The sequence below is a fragment of the Anopheles gambiae genome, chromosome 3 (assembly GCF_943734735.2).
Source record: "Anopheles gambiae chromosome 3, idAnoGambNW_F1_1, whole genome shotgun sequence".
Classification (NCBI taxonomy): Eukaryota; Metazoa; Arthropoda; class Insecta; order Diptera; family Culicidae; genus Anopheles; species Anopheles gambiae.
The window spans coordinates 36,685,187-36,701,674 of record NC_064602.1 but is presented as its reverse complement, the minus strand read 5'-3'; the positions used below and the strand labels follow the sequence as shown (position 1 = coordinate 36,701,674).

The following is a 16,488-nucleotide window of genomic DNA, read 5'->3' as shown; positions in this document are numbered from 1 at the left end:
CGCCGTTCCTGTTACTTCAGATCATTTATTTTAACGAACTGCTGCCCTGCTACTGCACTGAAAAGGGTTATTATACTGTTATCTCGCTGTGGGGTATCATAAATATCTAAAGCTACATCGTTTAATAACATTTGCAGGCATGCGCTTTTTAATAAAAGTAAGCTCGACCCCGTTGCTCTGCTTCTCCTCCGACCTGACTATGTGTGCATGTTTGACTGTGCGTTTAACTGCGTGCTGCGCCATGTTTATATGTAAGATGTGTTTGTGTGTGTGTGTGGGCGTGTGTTTATAGCATAATTCTAAAACATCTCCCTCGCCACCCCCTGCAAAGGCAGTGGCGCAAAGGATTAACGCATATTGGTAACGGACCCTCCTTGTGGCGCGTTGGACGCCCTCCTTAAGGACTGACGAAGATCTCGTACTCGGCGAACGCAAGTTCCTGACCGCCGTACGGAATGTAGCAAACGCCGTGGGACGGCTGCACCTTGCCCACCGTCACCGTGCCCTCGTGTGTCACCCGCCCAATGAACAGTGGCTCACCGTCCTCGGATTCGCCGGCCGGCAGGGCCGTGGGCGGAATGTCGCTACCACTCGCCGGCACAAACTCGCCCCCGAAATCGCACAGCACCTCGTATTCGGCCTTCGGGTTCTCGGCCCCACCCCACGCAATGTAGCACACACCGTGCGAGGCGACCACCTTGCCGGGGATGATGCCACCCTCGTGCTGGGCCCGCCCAATATACATATCCTCACCGTCCGAACCACCAACCACCGCGTTCGGGGGAATTTCCCCATTAGCCGCCGCAACCCAGCAGGCAGCTCCGCCAGCACTCAGGGCGGCGGCCGTCGGGGCCGATGGGCTCGCCTGCTCCGAGGCCGGTTCAATCAGCCACGATCCGGTCGCACCCCAGCCCGTACAGAAACCGACGCAGTTGATCGGGAACGGTTCCGGGTTTTCGTACGACAGGAAGGCAGCGGCCGCTCCTTCATTACCGACCGTAATCACCTGCAAAGGGAAGAGGAAATTTAAAGTAATCTTCATCTTGCTACGATTACGAGGAAAATCACGAACTCACATTATCCTGCCAACGGATCCAGAAGCCCCGGAACTCGCCCGCATTCAGAATGTCGGGTGTTTCCACCTCCGCCACGTCCGGCTTGGTGCGGTTCTTGCGAATGACCGACTTGGTGTTCTTCCAGCCACCGATAAACACCTCCAGCATCGGGTCCGACTCCTCCGGGTTGGTGGTGAGCGCGATGTGGGCATCGTTCGGTGCGCGCACCTTGAAGTTGACCACCCCGTTGCCGGTTGGCACGAAGCGGTACTCCAGCTTGTCCTCCGTTTCCAGCTCTAGGTAGTTTCGCAGTTCAGATGGTATGGAAATAGAAACAAAAAATGGTTGTGGAACGATATTAAAGGGGCCGTGTCGGAGAAGGGAGGAAAAGGAGGAAAACCTGCACAGTAGCACCTCATTCTCAGTTCCCATACATAAATCAAGCTACACAATCGAAACTGTTTAAATCACCACAAACCTCTCATAAACCTTTCTATATTTATGTTGCACCCGCAGGCACCATTAAAGCGCCTCCGTAGTGGCGCATTGTGTGTGTGTGTGAGACGAACGACAATCGTACACGCGATCTACTTACCGATCGGGTCACGTCGTTCGATTGGTGCACCGGAAACAGTTTCAACGCTACCCCCACTGGACAGCTTTGTTTGTGGTTGCTGTTGCCGTTCCAATGGTGCCTCCTCTACTACCGCTGCCTCTGCCGTCGCATCATGCTCTTCAGCCACGTGGCCATCGTCACCGGCATCGGCAGCAGTACTGGCAGCAGCATGGTTAGTTACAATCTTTTTCTCCTTGTATCGACGGTGCGCAACCGGATCTTATGCGATGTGTGGGTGCAGTATTAGTGATGAACAAAATGTGGATGATTTTTGCGACCAAATTGAAAACGGGAAGCGTTAGATAAATTTTGAATAAAAAGGCGCCCACGTGGTGATGGTTGCAATGGTTTCAAAATCCCTCAATCTCTCCTTGGCTAGGTCTAGTACATTCCAGCAAACGGAGCCATCATTGTTGACCTTATCTTAGTCAAAGCTAGTTTGTAACAATTGAAGGTGCTAATTGAGCGTTTCTTCGCCGCTTGCCGGCTGTCCAGGCATGAGTCGCTCGTTAGCGCGCGCATTGCTTTTGCGTACTCTTCCCTCGCGTAGGCAGCTGTGGGTCGACGCGCTGAGCAGTCGAGTACTGTGTAAAATGTAACACCTAAGTGTATTGTTGTTATTCTAACTTTCTAACATGATGGTGTGGTAGAATATTTTTCCTTCTTTTTTTTGTTGATAAAAAAAACTCGGAATCTGATTCATGATGTTTGGCACCCAACTTGGCACCACTATCCCAGAAAACGGAGCTTCTCATTCTGCGGTCCCCTTGCATACGCTCATAAAATGGCACACTGGTACACACGCTTCGTTGGGCACAGCCGAAGTAGAACAGAGATTGTTTTCTTCTGCGCGTACTTTTGCAGTTTTTTTGTTCGATGTTTCTGACTGAAAATAGTTTTTCTTCGCTCGTTCCCACTTTCCTCTTGATTGATTCAAAGCAAAGGGTCAACAGGGTTATTGCTTCGTGTACCTCTTATTTCTCCACACGGAACAGAACTGGCGAAATCGATACAAAAGCAAAGCCTTAAAAAGGAGTTTCTCCCAAAAACAAAACCGTCGCATTGCATCATCATCACCCAACCAACACGGTGAGATAAAATCCGGTGGCCAAAAATCGATCGATTTTTGGGCATGTCGTCGTTTCGTGTTGTGTTTTTCCTTTACGTTAGCTGCATGCAATGAAAATAACATATTGTGTCCACAGGGATTATCGTCTTTCGCTACTTCAAACTTCTTCTTCGAGATTGGCCATTAACATATCGATGTTGCGAAGTTTTTGGTATGCGGCAGGTGCAACCGGCCAGTTCCCCCTACTGCCCTGTGTCCATTTGGTCAACCAAAATCGGCGATGGTGCGTACGAAGGAGGAGAAACGGAAAATATGCGCTTACCGGTGCACTTTCGGAATAATTTAGCCATTTTAGCGCTAGCCGCTAGCCGACGACCAGCAACGATCACCATTGCACCGCACCGGGTTGTGGAACATCATGATGATGACGACGACGAGGCAAAGGTAATGCTATAGCGTCATACCGACCGACCTTTTCCATACAAAAAAAAAAAACACGTTCTCGAATAACAACCGCATTTTATTAGCAACACGGCGGCCGCCAGCCACGCCAAGGAAAGTGGGAGTGCTGTGGGGCCACGTAGTCCACAAAGCCCACAATACTAGGCCTGGTGCAGTGCAGTGGCGGCAGGGGAGAGTGTGATGGATGCCTACACCCGCGTTGAGCGGTGCACTATTCATGGCGACTTACTAAAGCCGCCTAGCACGAACGTGGAAGACGACGGTGACATCATCATCCACCACGAATCATCGTGCTGGTCATCAAGGGAAAGAGATTTGATCGTATACAAGCAGTCACACGACAGTCGTTAGGCGATCGTGGGCAAAATTGGAATGTTTCGCGACGATAAGCCGGCAGGGATAGGAGAAGAGAGTGGTTGTTGTTGATTAAATTCAACTGCCGCTGACCTCATCGCGTTAAACAAAAATAACGCTTCGATGACCTTCCAAACAGACAAACAGGCAAAACAAAGTAGAAGGGCGACCCCGTAGGGGAGGGCGGGATGATGTGCATACTCTCGATCGATAGCATCTCCCTCCGGTTGGCAATACCTACCAACTCAGCAAGCCGTGCGGAAACTGTTTCCCTTGCTACCAATCCATATGCACTCGAGCTGACTCATTTGTCTGCAGCGAAAAATCACAAAATTTCGCATTTATTTTTAGAAACATCCACCTACAGCGGAATGGTGTTTTGTCGTTTTGTTCGACCCTCTCTCTCACATAGCTACTTTCACCAAAAATGCCGGTCGGGTGGCGACTAGTGTGAAGTGGCCTCTGGGAAACATCTTGAGCGATGGAAGCTCGCTTGTGTTTTTTCACACCTTACAAGTGGAAAGCCATCTGCATCATCTGACTAACTTTACTTCACGATCTTTTTGATCTCTGAATTCACTTAACCTTAAAGCCGTTTTTCGTTTGTTAGTCACACGTTTTTCTGCCACGCTCAATCAACCACTTCCTTCCCTATAAAGCAGCAAACTCTCCCGTAGGTTAGTTCCCCTTTTTCTACTTACCAATGTTGGCCATATTTGTAGCGGTTGGAAGGAAGCTTCTTACGACGACACAATGTAATGGAACGCGCGGGTAGCAGGCAGCAGACGACAACACGACGACAACGCAAAACGAATACACCGACCGGCGTGTGGTTGCGATGTATGTACGAGACTATTCACTGTTCGGCGGCTACAGTCGTAATATCCGTTACACTGAGGTTCGTTTTATTTCGCGGGTTAGAGAGAACCGGTCCCGGTGCGACACAATGGCCGCGCGGTAAAGCACGACGTGGCAAAAATCGACGAACGTTGGGATGTTTGTGGCTGCAACGGGAGATGAAAAGAAAAATTGTTAGAAAATATTCAAATTTTCGCATTATTTTTTTCTACTTCAATTAAATGGCTTATCTATAGTATTAATCCGTTACAAGTATCTTACCAGTATCTAAAAATGTTAAAATCTTCGGCTTGATTTTTGATCATAGTGCGGATTGAACGGATTCACGAAATTAGCGATTCAGGTCAAAAGTATCTCTCATTTTCTACCGTTTTGCCTTGCAGCTGAGCGCATTTTGCTCTCCGTAGAATGGCCCGTAGTCTCTCTGGTCAGCGCTCTGAACCGGCAACGTACAGTGTTGTGCAAAAGATTCGCTTTTCAGTATGTTCGGACTACGATCAATTATTTTCATGTTGATTTTTGACTTTGTGTTATCCGCTTATGAGTAATTTCATGCTTTTCTTTCTGAAAATTATACAACATTATATAAGTAAGTTTTGTCATAGCGTAATAAATAATTATAATAAAAAAGGAAATCTTGCGCAAATAAATCAAATATTGGCAAAACCACATCTAGTATACTACTTAAAGTTAGTAATAATTATACATTTAAACAGAAAAATTTTAATCTTCAACACAGATGTGATATTCACTAAACTTTCACAGGAATGTAAGTTCGCTATTGGCTATTATTTTCATTTATTTATCGTACGTTTTACTTCTCTATGTTGCAACCATTTCAAAACTGTAAACCCCTATCCCGTAGGTTGTGGTTGTTGACTAACGTAATAATTAAACTGCACCAGAGTTCTCATTATCTAACCTACTCTATGTACAATTTACAATAGTTTCGAGAAGATTCTATATAACACGGCTATAGTTATGGTTGTGTATAGTATAGTGTATAGTGTATAGGAGTTGATCGGTTGTTTTGGGGACAAACATAACGAATGTCTTCCGTTTCTAAGAGGAGAAGTTTCTATCGCTATCAATAGATTTATCAACTTGCTTTTGGGCATACTACTATCGTTAAAACCAAACGATGGTCGTTTGCTAGATCTCACTACTTGCTTTTACCAAAATCCTCATTATTGCTACATGATACTACAGTAGTAACGCTCGTGAAACGAGTTCTGTGCCGTTTTATGCCTGCACCCTTACCACCGTAAAACATTTAATGCTACATTTTATCGTACAAGGTTTGGTATTGTCGTCGTTGGTTTTCCTTTTTTCATCGTGGGAGTTTGCTAAGAGTTACATGAGGAGATGGTTCTTCCACTCACCGCAAGAAGGCGTAAGGTTTCGATTGCATATTTGCACATATGCTCGAAGGGTTAAGGAACTTCCAGGAAAAAAAAAAAAAAACATTCTTGCAGAGGAGGAGTGTTTTCGATACAATTTTCATTTTAGTTGACCGTTTCTTCAAGAGGATAGAGGAACATTTTCCAGAGGAGATTATTTATGGTTTAAGTGTGTTGTTTTACTGTACTCCCTGAGCCGTAGTGATGTATGACCGGAGAGACGGTGATGATGAAAAACGAACGAATCGACCGCCCTTCCCGATGCTGATACGCATATACCAATCACAAACATAGCAGCAGTTAGGTGTGCTACTGTCGACGTGAAACCAAAACTTTAATCCAAACACAATTAACCATACACTAATTGGGACCAAGTTACCATCTACGGCAGCTACCATCAGACCGGCACCGAGCCGGTGTGCCCTTTCTCGAAAGAGTCGTTGCTTTCTTTTCTGACCAAACTATACTCTCTAAATCACAGTTTCAAATAAGAAAACAGCTGAACAACGATAGCTCTCGTTCGTATTGGAAAATGTAGCGATGAGCTCCATAGCGTGTGGGGACATGTACACGTGAGCTGACAATAATATTTACAACCCAAAACACGCACAAAAGAACATAATACATATAATGAGCTAGAGGCTATTAATGATGAAGAACAACGAATGGTGTAAACGGAAATGGCACAAAAAGAGAAAAATGTGCCGGACAAAAGGGAGCTACTAATCTGTTACTTCGGGATATTTCTGCGAAAAATTGAACGATCGGGAACAGTGTTTAACAAACCTACACTTTGTGCACTTTGTAGTAGCTGTGGCTTTCCTGCTCCTAATCCTAATATCCACTAGCACCAAGGCTGGCCCGTATTTGCTCGAACGAAAGCCAAAACGTTAGCGACCACGGTGCCATACGGATCCAGACGGGAAGGAACCCTTTGTACAGTGCGAAAAAGCCTTCCTTTCCGATGGTTTGCTGCAGACAATCGATCGAACCCTTGTACAGCAGTCCCCTGCAATGAAGCGAGCAGTGGAATTAGTGCATAAAATCAGCGATAAGCGATTCTTTCTTCAATTCGGCATGAACTTACCTGCCACTAGAATCCGTCGGTTGGTTCATGATGCGTGTCTTCACGACATCCGCCGGCGTGCCCATCGTTGCCGCCACCAAACCCGCACAGATTGACGACATGATGTGCACCACGTGGCAATCGGGCAGCCCGGTTTTGTGCATGATAAAGTGTTTCACCGTATCGTAGGTCGTCAGGTCGCCCAGATTCACCAGCGCGGCGCGCTGCACGTTCGGCACGCTACCCTTCCACAGCCCAAACACACCGCCGCGGCTTACTATTTCGCGGAACGCGTGTGCCGCACTGTGGACGCGCGGTTCCAACCCCATCGCTCGCCGTTTGCCCTCCATCTGCACGTGCACCTTCACGAGATCGGCGGGCGAAGCGAGCCACTGGGCGAGTGCACCCGCCCCAACGCCGGACAGGGCCGACTGCCAGAGGGAAAAGGTTTCCTTCCCATTGCGCAGCTTCTTGCGGAGGGCATCGTACGTTACGATGCGAACGCCGCTGGAAGAAAAGAAGATAAAAAAGTGTTATTTTGTGTGCACGGCTTACTATCGAACTGTCCGTTGCAGACTGTTTGGCAGCGCAGTCTTACCTGTACACAAGATGCCGGTATAGGGCGGGCGTGATACCTTGCCAAAGCTTTAGCGCTCCTTCCTCGCGGATGATGCCAGTAGCGGTTGCAAACATACCACGGTATTTGAGCTGGAAATGGGAAGATATTGAAAATTCAGATTGTTGTTTTGAACTACAAAGCAGGAGGAAGATGTGGCCTTCTTTAGGAAATATATCGTTTGACCTTTGACCTACATAATAAAGTCTAGAAAATTGGATTCAAAGTTCAAATAAAGCTTAAAAATGTTTGATACATTTTCCAGAATTTCTTCAAAACAAATATTTTTGCCTAATTCTCCAAACAATCTGTACCTATCGTCATAGACCACGTTTTTGTTATTTCAGTTGATTAGGAACATGTTGCAAATTGACAAAATAAATAGTTACAATTGCACCCTTCTAGAACTCCTCAAAAACATCTTATCTCAGTTGCTCCGGGCAACATTGTACTATCCAACATGTCACAATGCTAAACAACACAAACCTATCTCTAATTTTCATCTCTGTCTAAACCTATTGGCCACTTTATCTCGAACGAGTTTGCTCGATAATACGCCACAAAACACCTCCACAGCACAGCACAAGCCAGATTAGATAGGGCACGCGACAGCCACACACTTCACATACACACACACAGACACCACCTTCCTACCTTCTTGACGGCACCCTCGGCATCGACCGCTGTTGCCGCCGCCTCGCCCTGTATCTGGAGGCGCGTTTTGGTCAGATCGAGCGGGTAGGTGACCGTTTCGGCAATGCTGGCCGCAAACACCGACACCAGGTAGGTGCACCAGAACGAGTCGGCGTAATGGTACTTGACCGGACGCATCTCCGTCCGGCCGGTGGCCGCCGCCGTCTGCTGCATCGTCGTGTCGCCGTCGCTCGCTGCTGCAGCTGCCTCACCGGTCGATGGTTCTGTTTGGGAAGAAATTGAAAGCAACAAATTAGAAAGAATTGTTTAAATTATGTGTATCAAATAACTTCAAGCTTAACGGATGTATGTACGTAGAAAGGGAATTACGCTATTAAAGTGGTCGCGGATTGGAGCGCACGGAAAGCGAACTTAAAGCCAGTGTTTTTTAGCAACCTTCCAGACGCAGTGGGTTCATTATCACAGCTGATTCTTGGAGCAGCCTTATAATTGCTTCATCAATAATAATGCCCCCACCATCAAACCTTGCAACCGAATGCTCTTCTCCGTCGGCATCGACTTACATCTCGCAAGGTGAAGCGAAATTCCGGCGCAAATGTTCACGCGGACGCGCCAACCAGCACCCAGCCGGCACGGAACGACGATGATAACTGCTTTGGTAGTGGTTGTATCATCGAGCTGGAGTTACTGTTTGTTGGTTACACACGGCGATCGTTTGCCAATTTCATTCGACTCCTCTCCCTTGTATTACAAAACGCCACCCCGCGGAAAGGTGATAAGCCCGGTGGGCCCCGAGATGGGTGGACAAGGTGCGGTCTGTGTCGCGCGGGCAAGTGATAGTGTGCATGAATGCCGTTCGAAAGCGGTAATAGTGTTTCGTCAATTGAACTAATACGCAGATTTCGGTGAGATAATAATACTGGTTCGCGGTGGTATCGGCCGGGCGAGCCGACCGTGGACCGTGAAAGTGGCCACGGTTACGCGGTTATCAGTGAAATTAATCAGGTGCTTCATGTTTTACTATATTCGACACCGCTTCTACCGGCTGTTATCAATGGCCATAGTCGTTGTAAATAGTGCAAAAAATGCGATCTGTAGAAGAATGCTGATCACCTGATCAAGAATTAAATGGACGATCTTATTCTATGTCGTCATATTTCGACTAAGCTCATGTCCTCCTTTCCCTCTATTCTGTACCACTTCTTTGATTTTCAGCTGATCACATTAGTGGTGGAAGCTCGGAATCGGACATACCCGACTCCGATTCCGTGTTCAGAATCAATTCCGGAGCCGATTCCGATGCTGGAATCGATTCCGATTCCAGAGTCGATTCCGGAGTTGGTTCCGGAGCCGATTCCAAAGTTGGTTCCGGAGTTGATTCTGGAGTTGAATCCGGAGCCGATTCCGGAATCGATTCCGGGATCGGCTCCGGAATCGATTCGAGGATCGGAATCGGCTCTGGAATCCGGAAATAAGAAGTGTGGGAAGCGATATAAGTCCGGGAATCTCCATGTGAATAGATCATTTACAAGTTAATTTTGATTCTTTGCCGTTATCAACACGCAGCATCATTGGACCCAAACGCCTATTCCTATGAAGATGCCGAAATCGACTCCGTTTCGAAAACAATTCTGATTTCGGAGCCAAATCCGATTCCGGAGCCGATTTCGATTCCGGAGCCGTATTCGATTCCGGAACTGATTTTGATTCCGGAGCTGATTCTGATTCCGGAGCCAAATCCGATTCCGGAGCAAATTCCGATTTCCGGAGCAAATTCCGATTCCGGAGCCGATGTCGGAACCAATTCCGGAGCCGATTCCGGAATTGATTCAAAAATAGTGATCACTGATTCTGGACCAACTATCCGGAATCGATTCCAAAAAACTTCAGAGCTAGCCGGAATCGATTCCGGCGAAATCTTCATTTTTCCCGTCACTAGATCACATCCACAATTACACTTCAACATGAGGCTATCGATTATCTTATCATAAAAAAAACATTGCGCATAAATCATTTGCATTGTGTTTCAAATCCAACAGCTCATTAGAAGCGGGTAAGCTGCACACCCCCATCCTATGGTTTGAATTTTCCACTCCGAAGTTCAACGACGTCACCCCATCCAGGGTGACCCCGATGGGACGATGACGCAAAAGCCTAAACCAGGCAGCGTTTCTTCGTTTGCGCGTCTTTTTTTGTTGGTCGCTCCAAACAATTCGCCGTTGCAAAAATAACAACGCCACAAACGATGAATATTGTTATCGATACCGACCGACCCTCCCATGTCCATGTGGTGGTGGTGGTGGTGGTGGTGTACAACATCTCTGACGCGTCCGTACCGTTTGACCTCCGCGAGAAGAAGGGGGCTCGCCCGTTCCGCGGGCTGAAACGAGTGAGGAGACAACCGACAGCCGGGGGTTGATGGGTTTTAATCGAAAAATTGATAGCAATTTATTGCGAGGCCAGCGAGGCCGCAGTTGCCGAAAAGCAGCATACATCACCACACATCACCAACACCAATAGTAGGCGCAGCCAAGCACTGAAAGCCAAGCCCCAGAATGGTGCGCTGTCTCTCTATCGCCAAAAATAAACAATCGCATACCGAATCGCTTCCCGCTACTTGCCAAACCTTGTGGCTTCATGTGCACATTGCACGCCCTTTTTCTTTCTTGTTGTTGTGACGCTGCTTTCCCGCTTCATTGTAGACATGTTTCAGACGTACAGAATTGATGCTTCTTTCTTATTCTCCGTTCGCCTCTTCGCACGATAAGACAGGAAGAATTCACGTTGTTCAGTAAACAACAGCAAAAAAAGGGCTCGTTGCCCTTCTTCGCCGCACTGAATACATTGAACTCAACTCGGGCGACGTCTTTGTAAAGCACAAGAGAGCAGCCTTAAGCGACGCACCGCAGCAAGACATTGCACTTGAGGGAAACGATCCAATCCAATCCAACTCTCTTCCTCATGGGAATAGGAGAGATCGTGTCAGTGATCACGCTTGCAGCTGAGAATCACACACGGAATCACCGACACGGGAAAGGATTTGTTTTTAAATTTAGGTCCTCTCCCGTCACTACCTTACTCTGCTAGATGCGGCTTTCGTCTATTCTGTTGTGTAAGAAGACGTGCACGTGCTGCATTTGAAGGACAGTTTCACACAACTCGTTTAGTAACACCTAGGCGAGTGCCGGAAAATATAGACATACTGCTTTTACGAGTCTTATTCCGGGTGTTGGATTTTTGTAAGTTTGCCAAAGTGACAGAAATCTTCCCATTCGTCTCGATCTCACACGATCATAGCCTGCCCCATGGCTTGAACATTTGTCACTGCTCTCAATGTCCTTTGCCTTTTTTGCCAGATCGGGTGAGTCACTGGAATTTTCCTTCCTGCCGGACGCATGGGAGCGATTTCCTGTTTGAGGCAACGTTAGCGTAACGATTTCCAATCGCATTAGCATAGCGCCGGGTGCCTCAGTGCCTGCCTCCAAACGAACTGTCCTTTTGCGTTTAACGGACGGGGAAGGGCTGGCATGAGAAATCGATTTGTTTCATGAATATTACAATCAGAAATGAAGCAAGTCGACACATCAGGGGTTAAGCCAATCGATGTTTTGTGTGTGTGTGTGTGTGTGTGTGTGTGTGTGTGTGTGTGTGTGTGCGGGGCTAACACTGTGTGGACTAACCCTTGGTAGTGGTAGGAAGGAAGGATAAAGCTATAGCGCATAATAGCAACGCTTCCACGGGGTATGAACAATTGTGAGTTAACTTGCCGTTCGTAACTTACTGTCATTCTCCGCAACGCTGCGCGCCACCACCATGTTCGTTTCGTTACACTTCACTTCCGTTGTACCGGCAGTTACGGATCAAATCAAATTATCTGAAATCACTTTATATCCGATTCCGACCCGTTTCAGCGCGACCCGTCCATCGCCATATCGCTCATAGTGGCACCGGCAGAGAGACAACGATCGAACGCGACTACTTCTGGTGGTCGCCAGCAAACACACCACAACCGTGTCAAGGAACACGACTACCGTTCGACTGCAACGCCTACTATACGCCGAGATTCTAGCGCTTCACGAGCTCTCCTGCGTTCGGGGATGATTGCATCCCTTCGAAACGTTGCCATCTAAGCAAGCATGCAGAAGTATCTTTCGTATAAGGGCGCCGGATGACTGTCGCAACGAGCGACTCGTGTACCGGCACACCAAAACCACATACACACACACACACACCTACGGTTGCCTTCGGGAAGGTGGTTTATAAATAGGCTGTTTGTCGCCAAAATTGGTAGCCAAAAAAAAAACGCAAACAAGACAACAACCACAAACCGGATGCGCCTGTTGGTCTGTGCTAGTCGATTGTGTTGCACGGCGATTTGCGGATGCTAAACACACAGCAGAAGGGGTTTAAAGGGTTTTAGTTGGTCGTTAATAATCCGACAGTCTGCATTCGACAAGAACAGTATTTGCATTTGCATACCCAAAAACTAGATCGACGCTAGAAATGGTTTACATGTAAAAAGAGAGATGAACTTACCGCTTGTGCAGCCGGGACCGCGTTGGAGTGCTAGTTAAAATAGATTAAAGGATCGCTGGCTTCTCTTTCACAGGTGCATTCGACACGCCAGGTACCAGGGATTTAATCGACTGCTCGAGGAGATGATGCTGTCCCTTTAAGAAATTTTCCTGTTTTTTCCTAGCTTTGGTCAGCTTTGTCGTCACCAAAAATCATCTAAATTTTCGATGCTCGTTGTTTGCACCATTCTCCGTTTGCTTGCCTCCAACCGTCCAAGCATCCATGCAAAACTACTGCCTACTGCTTGGCCTATTTTTCTTAACGGATTTGCAAAGCCTGAACCAGCCCGAAAATAGTACCCCACCGTGGGGCCGGGTGGCTTGCGATTTTTGTTTATGTTTCTTCCTGCAAAATCCAACGGTTTCGTTGCTTCGTCCCGAGCAGTTGCCGGTTTATCGCACGGTTGTCATGGAGAAGGATGGCAAAATGCTCGCGCTGCCGTTGTGAGTGTCTATGTGTGCCCCCGTTGTTACAGCAGTGCTGATAGTAGTAGTAGCAGTGGTGTTGTGGTGGTGGTGGTGGTTGTGATGTTTGGTGGTATCGTAGTAGAAGAAAGTGCGTAGTCGCGTTGCATTCACAACTGGCATTACATAATAATGTTCGCTATTGCAACGGCTTTGGCAAATCAATGCAGCCGAGCGGCGAGCGAAGTCTCGTGTTTTAGGTCAGCAACCCTCGGCATTCAAGAGCCCTTCCAAGAGTGAAGGTGTTGGTGGTGATGAGGGGGTGGGGAGAATGATGTTTTGAATCGATTATTGTACGCTGTTGCAAAGGAAACTGGCAGTCGAACATCCAAAGACGAAAAGTATGATTTTACACATTTCGCACAGAACGGGTCCGGCAGAGACGGTGGCCGCACCAATGCAAGGAACTTTCGAAAACGGGGACAAACCGGAAAGAAACACTTATGTAAACATGTACACACATTCACCGACACACACACACACACACACGCACGGTCGAACTAAAATGAACACACTTTCTTCTACACGCGCCAATTTCCTTACCAGCCCCTTAACAACGTTCTAAAAGAAAGCTTTTCCTCAGGTTAATAATCAGCACGTACTGTCCACTGGTGGCCATCGTGGTGTGCCGTTGTGCGTGACACGATTGCACTCGCCCGCCGCCCCCAATACGGCGCACGGAACTTTGGACTGGCTCGATGGCACCCCGCACTTCGGTCGTCGCGTACACGCATATACACGAAGCAACCAAAAGCCACTCCACGACCCCGGAGAACGTGTAAATATTAGGACACTTTGGTGGGTGGCACGGTTGCGTGGGCTAGCACAGTAAGGGGGATCAGTTCGGTTCGAAACAAAACGGCGACATGTTTTCGCCCTCGCGGACGACACACAAATGATGGCGATGGTGGTGAGGTAGCCCGGAGCACGGTCCAATGTTTTCCATGCTGTTGTGCGTGTGTGCCGCGAGTCAGCTGTTCCGCTCCGACTGCAGCTGTGTGCCGCCCTGGGGGAAGGAGTAGGCGAGGACGAGTTTGTTTTATGGATAAGCGGTCGGATTTGGGAAGTAAAGGCACCTGATGTACGTTCGGTTGCGCCTATTTTATGGCGAAAAAGTAAGAAATTCCGTGCTAATTTGTTGCCAAACAAATCGTATCGTGCGAGGGAAAACGGCTGTCAGGTCGGGGATTTGATTGCGAGCTGTCAATTGCCTGGCCTGTATACATCTTGGGTGATAGGGTTGGTAGAAAAGTTTGGATTGCAATTTGCATTCTGTAATTTTAGTTCGATAAATCGCATGGAATGGGATTGAAATTGATTGTTTTGCCTTGTTAGGATAAAACCAATGCTTTACTGGTTATAATTAGCATTTTAATTCAAAGAATTCATTCGAAATATATTTTCAGATAGGGATTTGCGCGACTACCGGGGTGATATCAACCGAAAACTGAATAAATCGGACCCTCACACCGAGTTCCAGCTTTAATAAAGAGAAAACGTTTCCAGCTTCGTGCCGTTTCGTTATTTATTATCTACATACAAATCCATCCCGCTGCATTCCCGGTGCAATCCATCCGGCAACATTTAGATGGGCGACTGCTTGAAGCCTCTGGCCGCGTAGTCGGCCGGAGTGTCGCGCTTCGGGAAGTTAGGATAGCCAGCATCTCCGGGCACCACCGCTTCACGCGAGTGAATCACACGCCAGCCTCCCTTACGAGTCCAATCCTGCGAGCGAATGGGAAAGGGAAAACATGTTCAAACCACAATTTCAACGGTGCCAATACCTTGGCAGTCATACGATAAATGTAAACAAAACGTGACGTGTTGAAACCGCCAGCCTCCATCGCCTTACTTACATTCTGGTTGTACTTAAAGTAGTAGGCAGTGGACAGAATGGCAAACGCGGTGATTGCCACCTTGCCCGTCCAGAAACGGACCGCATGTGCCCACTCGAGACCCTGCGGGAAAAGGAATGAGAAAAAAACCCAGGTTTGAGAATAATCATTACATAACAACGTCCGGCTGGACTACGGTGGTCGCGCAAAAAACCTACAATAACGGGCGTCAGTACGTTCTGGACCATGTTGAGCGGGGCACGGTATGCCCGGCGGATCGGGTTGTACCGCTCCTTCCAGTACTCCGGCACGTACTTCGGTTCGTTCGGCGAAAGGTGCTGATCCTTCAGCCACTGGGCCCGCCAGGCTCGCTCCTCGGGGCTCATGCCCAGCAGCCGCTCCCGCTCACGGACCATCCGGCCCGTGATGGACATCGGCTTGACGCCACCGGTGTCGGAGGAGGCCATTGTCTTTCCGGTGTGGATTTCCGCGGGATTACGCGAAACGAACGGATGGCGAGATGTAAACCAAAATAAACCGTAATCGTCGTGAGGATTTTCTCCGCACGAACCTTTTTCGTTCCGCGGCGCTGTCAGATTTGGTAGAAAGAAAAACACAAAAAACAACAACTCGAGCAAGTTCGAATGTGGTGGCAGAAACGTCAAAAGCTGTGCGAGTGCCTAGTGGGGGGTACCATGCTAAGGTGTGGTAAGAAAATTTCCAAAATTTTACAATAAATTGATATTTGCACACTGAAATGACAAAGAAAAGGATGCAGTTTTATGCAATTTTATTTTGTTTCAATGATTAAAATAAAAATAAACCAAATTAACGGAAAAATAACAACACACAAAGGTCACGAAAGCAAAAACATCTCACTCTAGCAACCTTGTGTTCGAAACAGCGCGCTTGGTCCGTGTGTTTACAGCACCTGAGGTACAGCCAACAGGCGCACCGCTGTCTGTTCCCAGTTTTCCTAGCGCCAGAGAGTTTTTTCTGGAACAGCGCAGAAAGGCAAAGGCTCCCAAAATAGAGCTCGAACCAAGCGTAAAGCGACCAGCTGAAAATCCGTGTTCTTCAACTAGTCGATCGGTGCGAGGAGAAAAGTGCGTGAAGAACGAGCGTACAGAGTGCGTTTAGTGATTAGTGGGAACGCACGAAATCACGAACGATAGCCAATCGCTAGGCCCTGAAGGTGCCACACATCACCAGTTCGTTATCTGACACACACACACATACACATACACACAGACAAACAGCGACACATACGGCAGTGGCAGCAACCGCACGCAGCAGGAGGGGGTTCAGGGTACAGGATTTCCCCTGTCATGGCGGATTCGTGCGAGTGAAATCCGATTTTCTTGTCCCGACTTTTCACCATCGATCTCACAGCACACACACACACTCTCGAACAGTGCGTGAGTGCGTGCGGACGAGCACATCGGAGAGGTGTAGAGAAAGGAG

General features: G+C 47.8%; 3 protein-coding genes across 7 annotated transcripts; all 3 read right to left on the bottom strand.

The window, feature by feature from the left end:
- Window positions 1–5: 5 nt before the first annotated feature.
- On the bottom strand, window positions 6–4,815 carry LOC1278977 (uncharacterized). Of its 2 annotated transcripts, XM_061656855.1 has the most exons (5): window positions 4,676–4,742; window positions 4,258–4,560; window positions 1,651–1,890; window positions 1,077–1,351; window positions 6–1,006 (listed from the first exon to the last, which is right to left on the bottom strand). In XM_061656855.1, the coding sequence occupies exons 2-5, from the start codon at window positions 4,268–4,270 to the stop codon at window positions 398–400; spliced, it is 1,137 nt and encodes a 378-aa protein (XP_061512839.1). In that variant the 5' UTR covers window positions 4,271–4,560; window positions 4,676–4,742; the 3' UTR covers window positions 6–397. The 2 variants fall into 2 exon arrangements, with proteins under 2 accessions (XP_061512839.1, XP_318631.5); XM_318631.5 differs by lacking the exon at window positions 1,651–1,890 and having other exon boundaries at window positions 4,676–4,815.
- A 380-nt stretch (window positions 4,816–5,195) lies between these two features.
- Window positions 5,196–14,296, bottom strand: LOC1278976 (mitochondrial uncoupling protein 4). Of its 4 annotated transcripts, XM_061656861.1 has the most exons (6): window positions 13,733–14,296; window positions 12,687–12,820; window positions 8,151–8,413; window positions 7,479–7,588; window positions 6,902–7,387; window positions 5,196–6,823 (listed from the first exon to the last, which is right to left on the bottom strand). In XM_061656861.1, the coding sequence occupies exons 3-6, from the start codon at window positions 8,361–8,363 to the stop codon at window positions 6,649–6,651; spliced, it is 984 nt and encodes a 327-aa protein (XP_061512845.1). In that variant the 5' UTR covers window positions 8,364–8,413; window positions 12,687–12,820; window positions 13,733–14,296; the 3' UTR covers window positions 5,196–6,648. The 4 variants fall into 4 exon arrangements, with proteins under 4 accessions (XP_061512845.1, XP_061512844.1, XP_061512843.1 ...); XM_061656860.1 differs by having other exon boundaries at window positions 12,687–14,296; XM_061656859.1 differs by lacking the exons at window positions 12,687–12,820; window positions 13,733–14,296 and adding an exon at window positions 11,932–12,304.
- A 400-nt stretch (window positions 14,297–14,696) lies between these two features.
- On the bottom strand, window positions 14,697–15,832 carry LOC1278975 (uncharacterized). The gene is made up of 3 exons (XM_318629.5): window positions 15,243–15,832; window positions 15,046–15,147; window positions 14,697–14,914 (listed from the first exon to the last, which is right to left on the bottom strand). Exons 1-3 carry the CDS (start codon window positions 15,489–15,491, stop codon window positions 14,774–14,776), a joined length of 492 nt encoding a protein of 163 aa, XP_318629.3. The 5' UTR covers window positions 15,492–15,832; the 3' UTR covers window positions 14,697–14,773.
- Between the last annotated feature and the right edge of the window lie 656 nt (window positions 15,833–16,488).